This window comes from Salvelinus sp. IW2-2015, unplaced genomic scaffold (assembly GCF_002910315.2).
Source record: "Salvelinus sp. IW2-2015 unplaced genomic scaffold, ASM291031v2 Un_scaffold4181, whole genome shotgun sequence".
Lineage (NCBI taxonomy): Eukaryota > Metazoa > Chordata > Actinopteri > Salmoniformes > Salmonidae > Salvelinus > Salvelinus sp. IW2-2015.
Window position 1 is genome coordinate 57104 of NW_019945452.1, and position 10857 is coordinate 67960.

A 10857-nucleotide genomic window follows, 5' to 3' on the forward strand; every position below is an offset into this window, starting at 1 on the left:
ACTACACACACCATTGTCAAGTGTATATCGTTTACTTTAGTTAATAAATATATTTATTACTTGATCTCTGTCTCCCTTTTTGTTATAGGCTATGAGCCGGTTTGTGACAGAAGCACAGAATCGTCTAGAATGTCATTGTATGCTGTAGCGCTAAGATTTCCCTTCACTGGAACTAAGGGGTATAGCACGAACCAGGAAAAACAGCCCCAGACAAAATTCCTCCACAAAACTTTACAGTTGGCACTATGCATTGGGGCAGGTAGCGTTCTCCTGGCCTCCGCCAAACCCAGATTTGTCCGTCYGACTGCCAGATGGTGAAGCGTGATTCATCACTCCAGAGAACGTGTTTCCACTGCTCCAGAGTCCAATGGTGGCGAGCTTTACACCACTCCAGCCGACGCTTGGTGATCTTAGGCTGGTGCTCGGTCATGGAAACCCATTTCTTGAAGCTCGCGACGAACAGTTATTGTGCTGATGTTGCTTCCGGAGGCAGTTTGGAACTTGGTAGTGAGTGTTGCAACCAAGGACAGATAATTTTTACCCTCTTCACGCTTCAGCACTCGGCAGTCCCGTTCTGTGAGCTTGTGTTTAGCCTACCACTTTGCGGCTGAGCCATTGTTGCTCATAGACGTTTCCATTTCACAATAACAGCACTTAGAGTTGACCGAGCCAGCTCTAGCAGGGCAGAAATTTGATGAACTGACATGTTGGAAAGGTAGCATCATATGACGGTGCCACGTTGAAAGTCACTGTTCTTCAGTAAGGCCATTCTACTGCAAAATGTTTGTCCATGGAGATCCCATGGCTGTGTGTTATTTAGATTGAACTTTATAGCGATTTACTTTATTTACTTATTCTAATTCTTAAGTTAGGCTGTGGAATAACAGTTTTTCTAACTTTATTAAAATGTATTTCAAAACAACCTTTTAGATGTTCTACCTCACTTGAAAGTTCAAAATATGTAAAATATCTCCGTAACATAAGGCAGTAGGACTCAACCTTTTTCGATTACGGTTCCACCAACTGTAGTTGGCTGTTACGGTTCCCTGTTATGGTTCCACCAACTGTAGTTGGCTGTTACGGTTCCCACAACTGTATTGGCTGTACGTTCAGCCAACTGAAGTTGGCTGTTACGGTTCCACCCATGTGTTGGCTGTTCGGTCCACAACGATTGGCTGTTAGGTCACCAACTGTAGTTGGCTGTTACGGTCACGCACTGTAGTTGCTGTTAGCGGTTCCACCAATGTATGTGCTGTTATGGTCCCCACTGAAGTTGCTGTTATGGTTCCCGTTACGGTCCACCAACTTAATGTGGCTGTTATGGGTCCCTATGGTTTCAGCATGGTATTCGCAACGTATTGTATGCGTCCACCACTGAAGCTAGGCTGTTATGGTCCGCTGTTTACGGTTCCACCAACTGAAGTTGGCTGTTACGGTTCCACCAACTGTAGTTGGCTGTTACGGTCCACCAACCTGAAGTGGCTGTGGTTCCACCAACTGAAGTTGGCTTGTACGGTTCACCAACCTGGTTGCGTTATGGTCCACAACGAGTTGGCGTTTATTGTTCCCTTACCGTTCCCAACTGATTTAGGGTCGTTCCACCAATTGTAGTTGGTCTGTTTACGGTTCCACCAACTGAGTGTGGCTAGTTACAATGAAGTGGCTGTTACGGTTCCACCAACTGAATTGGCTGTTACGGTTCCACCGAGTGCTGTTACGGTTCCACCAACTTGATTGGCTGTTACGGGTTCCTGTTACGGTTCCACCAACTGTATTGCTGTTACGGTTCCACCAACTGATAGTGGCTGTTACGGTTGCACAACTGAAGTTGGCTGTTACGGTTCCACCAACTGAAGTTGGCTGTTACGGGCCTGTTCTTCACCACTGAAGTTGCCTTACGTCCACCAACGAATGTCTCTGCCCGAGTACCCCTGATGTCCTTCTTGTACATTTTACCAGTAACTATGGTCTGATGAGTCTTCTCAAGTACCCCCTGGATGGTCCTAGTACCCCTGGTTGGGAACCAATGACATAAGGCATTTACTATGTCCTGTATTATCAATGTATAAAACAATGTTTTTTGCATCTTTATGGTTGTGCAATATATTTTGAAATATTGCTTTCTGTGCCTCCCCAACCCTCATTTGGGATGCAGACATAATCAAATCATATGTTTTGATGAAATCATTAGCCTTATYACATTCCATTCAAATGCAGTGTGTTTTAATATACTGTATATAAATTAGCAACATCAAGAACATACATTAAAATTAATCTTCTGTCAATAATCTCAAAATAGACCCTATGTAGTATCCATAAAGGTGAACAAGTTGATATTCAGAGTACTAAACATATTTTAATATTAAAAAAAAGAAAGAAATGAACAATTATTCTAACCAATATGTGTGTCTGACCTATGTCCAAGTGTCCAGGTGGATGCGGCAGGTAAACATTTAGCTGCTGGAAATCCTTATCATGGTGAAGGACTTGGGTTTTTTGGACCTTCCCATCCCCACTCTCAGTTCACCTTTGCAGTTGCCTGAACTGGCTCTGTTGTTGCTGTCCCCTTGGCTCTGGTTAGAGGCTGTTTCAGGCTGTGTTGATGATGATGATGATGATGATGATGGCTCAGATTCATAGAGAACGCAGATGGAGCCGTCCTCTCCTATCCGGTATGACACCTCGTATGGGTCCACCCACATGGTAAGCTCACTGGGCAGAAGGGTGAAGAGCTGTTCTCTGGTCAGTCCAATGGTGCCGGCGGCTTCACCGATGACCGGGTCCATCTTGTGGTTCTCGTTGATTCTGATGCATCTGTAAGCTGAGCCTCGGCAGGGAGCGTTAGGGAACCAGTGGTGCTTGTAGTGCTCTGCGAAAAAGAAATAACAAAGTCATGTCAGAATTGCCGTGTGATATAGAAAAGGATTAGGCGGTCAAAACAGACATTTTTGCTCTCTGTCCTTCATGTTTTGTTATTGTGCGGCGTGTGAGACAGACACTTCTGCTACTCAGACATCAATCATCGTTGAAGATTTTAATAGCAAGAATATCAGCAGAAATTACAAAACAATACACACACACAATGATTATTATGGCCTATCCTGGTGTCTATGTTGTCTGTCCTACAGGTAGCTAGCTAAGTTGACAGCCTAATGTTCATTCATAGCCTGTACCCCTAAACTTCTACTTGATCTGCTTWAAAAAAAGAAAATGTTACTGACCGTGTGATGGAATGCATACTTGTCTGGCGATTTTTATAGGCTACCCTATGCATGAACAGTCATATTCCCCATWAATTTTTACCTCCCAGAGATTTTTCGAGGGAATGGCTGAAATGCTGAAGTTGCTCCTCGGATAGCAGTCCAGTTGTTTTCAGTAATCTGGAGATGAAATTCGCTGCTGTGGATACCTCAGTTTTCATTTTATATCCGTCTCATCAACTATAGAGTAAACAAACGGAGAACATTAGTTCACAACCAACCTATAAAACTACAAGATTGCAACGAAAATAACAACCTATGTCATAACAATGTTATAACGACCGCCACCATCTCTCTTTGTTGAAATTATTAACATAAACTACGAGATAAAAACGAAACAAACCTTGTCTACAATCAGGAAAAAAAAAGTTACTGGATCGCTTCTTCTCCTTGCAAATATGACTGGGAGATTTTGAAAAGGGAGAAAATGTAGATTACGTGTGGGTGGAGGGGGGGAGAAAAAAACGTATTTCAGTGCAGTCTTTGGCGCTCACTACCCTGCTTTTTTTCCTGCTCAGCTGGTAAACATTCTGGAGTACCACAAAACCCCAGGCAACCAATCCTGTCACACATCACCTATGACGTCATAAAGATTTTACTCTCTCGTTTTGTGTAAACGGAGAGAATGTATTGAACTTTGTTCACTAATGTTACACAGAATAATGCCGTAAAATGATATCACCGCAAATATTATTCATCCATATTAAAATTTGGGCGAAGTATTGCAATGTCTTTCTTTTATGATCTGATATGTACTACTGACACAATGTGTCATGGATTTAATTAATTCACTGAGATTAAATGTTGCGTAAACAATCTCTTGGGAATCAATTTTTTAAAAGTCTGTCTCTGTCCATTTRTTTGGTGTGCAGATTCTTGTCTGTCCGAGAGAGAAGGATAAGAGCGAGAGAAAGAGAGAGAAATGGCAAAACTCGGCGTTGTTATTTTTGTCCCTTTTGGCTATCCATACAGTTTTTATCACGGAGCGCTTTCTAGACCAATAGGATTYCTGTTTAAGTTGAGGTCGTGTATAAGCAGTGTTGTGATTAGCTCATTCTGTAAAACATTTGAACGATGGTTTAATAACTTGCAAACTGAGCTAGCCTGCAGTTATTTTTTGTTAACTTTTTTTTAGGAATYCCTTTTAAATTGTGAGACGTGCGACAAATAACTAGCCAGAGGCTTGCTTTGAACCGCCATACCAGAGATGTTCAGGTTGAGTTCCCTGACCCACATTGACTGGCGCTAGTTAGCTTGCCAAAGTTCGCAAACTAGCTAAAAAGTTGCTACTTGGCTATCCAAGTTACACGTTTTCTAGTAATTTTAAAGTAGGTATTCCAGGTATTCCAGCCCAGCCGCATCCCTGGACCCCTGGCCTGGTAACATGGCGTACCCACCCCGCAAGCGCCTCAAGGTGCTGAGRCCTGCGGCTCCATGTAACGACCCCTTCGGAGGTGACGATGACTTCACCCAGGATGATCTGGAAGAGATTGATATTATAGCATCTCAGGCCGTCAACGGGGATCTAGCAGGACCAGGGCCAAGCTCCATTGGTCCTCGACCAGGGGAGTCGAGGAAGCCGTATTCGGGAAGCAGACAACAACCCTCTGGTCTGGCTAGGAGTAACTCCATGAGAGACAGAGAGATCCCTGAGTTTCCATGTAAAGACACTTTCGGTAAGACRTATGAAATAAATGTACTYTCTGTGGCCTAAAGCACTTAACTATTCCTGACAGAATATATATMGMCCTCTTGTTCTTCCATTCCTCACAGAATATATATTGGCCTCTTGTTCRTCCATTCCTSACAMYATYTATATTGGCCTCTTGTTCTTCCATTCCTCACAGAATATATATTGGCCTCTTGTTCRTCCATTCCTCACAGAATATATATTGGCCTCTTGTTCTTCCATTCCTCACAGAATATATATTGGCCTCTTGTTCTTCCATTCCTCACAGAATATACATTARCGGTCAAAAGTTTTAGAGCACCTACACATTCAAGGCTTTTTCTTAATTTTTTACATTTTCTACATTGTAGAATAATAGTGAAGACATCAAAACTATGAAATAACACATATGGAATCATGTAGTAACTGAAATAGTGTTAAACAAATCAAAATATATTTTATATTTGAGATATTTAAAATAGCCACCCTTTGCCTTGATGACAGCTTTGCACACTCTTGGCATTCTCTCAACCAGCTTCATGATGTGCCTAGGGTTGCACATTTTGTTTCAAAGGTAGAAACTTTATGTGGGAATTACCGGGACTATATGGGAAATAACGTAAATATATGCAAATTAATATTAATACAATTTAAATGTAATGTTTTTTGCATTGGAATTATTTACCATATCATATGGAGACAGTAACATAAACCTTTTACCTTATCATAAGTAGACATAATTGCAAATTAATAAATCCTTCCAATAGAAATTTAAGAAACAATTTAGTTACGAATTGAACTTCCATTAAATTAGTTGACTCTTAACATGGGATGATTTCACTGAACAACAAAAMAAAGGGAATATTGAATGATCCCCAATGATCCGTCACATCTCCCAAAAACGTTTTCAACATWCATCTGTAAAATAATAGTCTAGAAACTAAAGATTTGGTTGTCTTCCTCTCAGGCTTCCATGTCTTCTCCCTGGACCTCCTRAATGTCCACCTCTTGAACATCAGACTCTGAGGCCTCATCTTCACTGTCACTTTCCAACCTTGTTGAGGTTGGCTCGTTGTCAGGCTCAAAAGCCTCATATTTTCCCATGGCCAACAATTTTTCAACCCTTCGTCAGCCTGTTGCGTGCTTTGGTGTGTGTTCCCAAACAAWGACCAGTTGCGCTCTGAGGCAGCTGATTTGGTTGGTGGGTGGGATTTGGACAATGATGGAGGCAACAGGGGAAAGAGCCTCAGATCCACAAAGTCCCTTCCACCAGGTGGCTGATGAGATATGTTGGCACGACTGCCATATTGCATCTCCATCCCAAAGCCCTTGCTTGGAAATGTACTTCGCCAGACTGCCAAGAWCCTTGCCCTCATCCAGGCCAAGGTGGCGAGACACGGTAGTGATGACACCATAMGCCTTGTTGATCTCTGCACCAGACAGGATGCTCTTGCCAGTGTACTTGGGGTCCAATATGTATGCTACGGCGTGTATGGACTTCAGGCAGAAGTCTTCACGCTTTCTGATGTATTTCAGAACTGCAGTTTCCTCTGCTTGGAGCAACAGTGAAGTGGGCAGGGCAGTACGGATTTCTTCTCTTACGTCTGCAAGCAGAGTCTGAACATCAGACGGGATGGCATTGTCTCCCTCAGTCCGTGCAATGGCTACTGCTATAGGTTTTCAGGCTGCTTACCACTCTCTCTCTAAATACACAAGCAAGGGGGATCCAGGAGGATCCTCTTGATGGGGCTGTCCATATCGGCAGACTGTGATATGGCCATTTCTTGGAGAGACTCCATCCCCTCCAGYAGATTGTCAAACATGATGACAATTAAAAACTCTCTGAGAAGTAGCCGTTATTTACTTTTTTAAACCTGGGGTTGCTATACATTATTTTTTACCCATTTTATAAGAGAATCACCGAAATTTGAAAAAAAAGAGGCATTTATAAATAAAATCCAGTCTTTATTAAATGCCTTTTCAAAACCCGCTATAAATACCATTCCTGGCTGCTTATATGTTTCATGATGTTCTATTATTTCTATTAGTTGTTGTATATTATCTCCAATGTATCGTCCATGTAAAAAACCTGTCTGATCAGGATGAACAATWCCTGGTAAAACCCTTTTAATTCTGAGTGCTATGCATTTCGCTAGTATTTTTGCATCACAACATTGAATTGTAAGAAGCCTCCAGTTTTTTAGATAGCAAATATAAAGACCCAGTCTATCTGGGTCTTGTTTTAATAATAGTGAAATCAGACCTTCCGTATTTCATAGTTTTGATGTCTTCACTATTATTCTACGATATAAAGAAATATTTTACACTTGTTTTTCTATTCCTGACAGAATATATATTGTCCTCTTGTTTTTCTATTCCTGACAGAATATATATTGTCCTCTTCTTCCTCCATTCCTGACAGAATATATATTGTCCTCTTGTTCCTCCATTCTTGACAGAATATATATTGTCCTCTTGTTCCTCCATTCCTGACAGAATATATTTTGTCCTCTTGTTCTTCCATTCCTGACAGAATATATTTTGTCCTCTTGTTCTTCCATTCCTGACAGAATATATTTTGTCCTTTGGTTTCCATTCCTGACAGAATATATTTTGTCCTCTTGTTCTTCCATTCCTGACAGAATATATTTTGTCCTCTTGTTTTTGCAGGGAACAGACATCAGTCGAAGACTGACGGGGAGCATTTAAAGCAACTGGAAGCCCAACAAGCAGACCTCCAGAAAAAGGTAGTAAACTGATATGCTGAGGTGTGAAACTCAAATCCTGGAAAGTCTCGTGACATATATTCACATTGCTAGTTTACTTTTAAGAAATCTCAGCAGCTCATGCTCAATATCATGTTTGGCTAGTCATAAACCAAATAATACAGTGTGGAATATGACAGTGTGATGTGGTTGTGTTCTCCAGCTAAAGGAGGTAGAGGAGGAGATCCTGATGAAGAACGGAGAGATCAGAGTGCTGCGTGACTCCCTCAGGGTCGCCCAGCAGGAGAAGGAGGCGCAAAGACAGGCTCAGCTCCTCCTGGAGAAGGAGAAGAGAGACGCTCAGAGCGAGAAGGAGAAYGAGCTCTCCAAGAAGGTAGACGTCCAAGTCTGTTTTTGATACTGTACGACTATCAAACCCCAATGTGTTACGAAACTACCTTTTACACACTATCCTGCCGAGTCCGAACGAGTGTTGCAAAATTCAGAAAAAAACTTTCCCCAAATTCCCAGAAATCCTGGTTGTAATTTTTCAGGTATCAGGAGGGAATAAGCATATATATCCAGAATCCTCCAGCCTGGATTTCTGGAAAACCTGGTCCTTTTTTTTGCATAGTTACAATAATTTTGCAACGCTATGCCGACCCAAACCGTATGTGATGTAGTTAAGAACGTACCCTAAGCTCACTCCACAGTTAGCTTGAAATGTCGCGGGTGAAGCCGTCCAAGAGGTACCTTTTCGGTGGCTCAACCCGTTGGTACGTTGTCAAGGAGGACGGTCACGGTGGTTCTGCAGCAGAGGATCACATGTTCGAGTCGGACAGTGGAGAAGCTAATGCTGTTAGCCACACTGACCCCCGTTACAGTGGAGGAAGCTAAGCTGTTAGCACCACACCTGACCCCCGTTACAGTGAGGAAGCTACTGTTAGCAGCACACTGACCCCTTACAGTGGAGGAAGCTAAACTTTAGCAACACACTGACCCCCGTTACAGTGGAGGAAGCTAAACTGTTAGCATCACACTGACCCCCGTTACAGTGGAGGAAGCATAAACTTTAGCAGCACACTGACCCCCGTTACAGTGGACGAACTAAACTGTAGCAGCACACTGACCACCGTTACAGTGGAGAAGCTAACTGTTACACTGACCCCGTTACAGTGAGGAACTAAACTGTTAGCACACACTGATCCCCGTTACAGTGAGAAGCTAAACTGTTGCAGCACACTGACCCCCTTACAGTGGAGGCGCTAAACTGTTAGCATCACCACGACCACCGTTACTGGAGGAAGCTAAACTGTTAGCACACACTGACCCCCTTTACAGGGAAGCTAAACTTTAGCAGCACACGACCCCCGTATGAGGAAGCTAAACTGTAGCCAAGCACCACCCCCGTTACAGTGAGAAGCTAAACTGTTACAACACTGACCCCCGTTACAGTGAGGAAGCTAAACTTGTAGCACACACTGACCCCCGTTACAGTGGAGGAAGCTAAACTTTTAGCATCACACTGACCCCCGTTACAGTGGAGAAGCTAAACTTTAGCACACACTGACCCCCGTTACAGTGAGAACTAAACTTTAGCATCACACTGACCCCCGTACAGTGGAAGGAGTATCTCATCCTTACTCGAATGGTTATTTACATGTCTGACACAAGGTGATGAGCCACTGCTTTATGGTTTACATGAAAACCTTTCTCATCCATTCTGGCTGATTTGTATGCATCCCAAATGGGTTTTTCTGATGACGATCTAACCCATTGGTTGTCTGTATTTTAACCCTCCACACACCACCAACCTCTGTTTCGTGTCTTACGGAGGTTGTAAAAAAAAAGCAGCATACAAGTTTCCGTTGGACATCCGTTGTACAATTGGACAGTAAAGTCCACTCTGTTTCCTTCTGATGTGTCCGCAGGTGGCAGTCCCTGCTGTCTGAGCTGCACTTCAAAGAGGCTGAGATGAATGAGATGAAGACTAAACTACAGAACACAGAGAAAGAAGGAAAGCAGTGGCTTCACCTGTCACCAGAAACAGGTACCCAAACACACACCTGTCACCAGAAACAGGACCCAAACACACACCTGTCACCAGAAACAGGTACCCAAACACACACACCTTCACCAGAACAAAAGTACCCAAACCACACACCTTCACCAGAAACAGGTACCCAAACACACACCTGTCACCAGAAACAGGTACCCACACACACACCTGTCACCAGAAACAGGTACCCAAACACACACCTGTCACCAGAAACAGGTTAACCGCTCTTCAGTCTGCCAGTCTTTCTGTTTATGATATGTAATGAGATGATAGGACCAGAGAGCACACAGGAAAAGTATGCAGACCAATGATTTTCAGGCAGACGTTAGACCTTTTCCAACCTGGGAGGGTTAGCTATTGTCTTTATTTTGTTATGTTATTACTTTACAAAACGTGGATCAGGGTTCTCACCAAAGAATGTAAGAGAGGTACTGCGTCACCTTGTAGACTGGCTGCGCCATTTTACTTTAGTTGTTATTATTTAAGGCAATTTTTTGCTTTCGATTGCTGGAAATGGATAGATTACAGGAGTTTACAATATTTGCACATTATTCTTGCACACAGCTCTGTCAAGTTGCTTGTTGATAGTTGCTAGACTGACATTTTCAGGTCTTGCCATAGATTTTCTAGACGATTTTTTAAGTCAAAACTGTACCTAGGCCGCTCAGGAACATTCAATGTCGTCTTGGTAAGCAACTCCAGTTTAGATTAGGCCTTGTGTTTTTAGGTTATTGTCCTGTTGAAAGGTAACTTCATCTCCCAGTGTCTGGTGGAAAGAAGACTGAACCAGATTTTCCTTTAGGATTTTTCCTGTGCTTAGCTCTATTCTGTTTATTTACATTTTTGGGGTTCCTGGATCCTTTCACAGCATTATAAGGCTGCGTTGAGACATTGACGTATCAATGACCCAAGTCCAGCTCAGTTAATCCCTACCATTGTGTCACTGAGTCATGATAATGCTTCAGCAAATGTACTTTATCCCAGGGGCGTTGGTAGACACAATGTAAGTAACCTCATTCATGTCCCTCTTACTGCCCTGAATGCCTCTGCTGATCCTACAGCTATTGTATGCAGCAATTATGTGCCTATGAACCAGAGTTATACTGTTAGCACTGAGGCGGTGTGTCCTAGGAGGAAGTCCACTGTTATCACTGAGGCGGTGTG

The 10857-nt window shown here is 42.8% G+C and overlaps 2 protein-coding genes across 3 annotated transcripts in view; one reads left to right on the forward strand and one right to left on the reverse strand.

The window, feature by feature from the left end:
- Positions 1-2206: 2206 nt before the first annotated feature.
- Positions 2207-3785, reverse strand: LOC112076991 (protein BTG1). The gene is made up of 3 exons (XM_024143605.2): positions 3604-3785; positions 3304-3440; positions 2207-2869 (listed from the first exon to the last, which is right to left on the reverse strand). The coding sequence occupies exons 2-3, from the start codon at positions 3419-3421 to the stop codon at positions 2454-2456; spliced, it is 534 nt and encodes a 177-aa protein (XP_023999373.1). The 5' UTR covers positions 3422-3440; positions 3604-3785; the 3' UTR covers positions 2207-2453.
- Positions 3786-4256: 471 nt separating this feature from the next.
- Positions 4257-10857, forward strand: part of atrip (ATR interacting protein) — a 23041-nt gene continuing 16440 nt past the window's right edge. Inside the window, exons 1-4 of one of the 2 annotated variants that reach the window (XM_070441523.1) lie at positions 4258-4936; positions 7600-7676; positions 7858-8034; positions 9573-9684. In XM_070441523.1, coding sequence (XP_070297624.1) covers positions 4645-4936; positions 7600-7676; positions 7858-8034; positions 9573-9684 — 658 coding nt within the window. In that variant the 5' untranslated portion in view covers positions 4258-4644. Of the gene's footprint in view, positions 4937-7599; positions 7677-7857; positions 8035-9572; positions 9685-10857 lie in introns of both variants that reach the window. The other variant, XM_070441524.1, reaches the window with a different exon arrangement.

What these genes read in the sequence shown, in the direction of transcription:
- LOC112076991 (XM_024143605.2), bottom strand. Translation starts at nt 3,421, where the DNA reads ATGAAAACTGAGGTATCCACAGCAGCGAATTTCATCTCCAGATTACTG.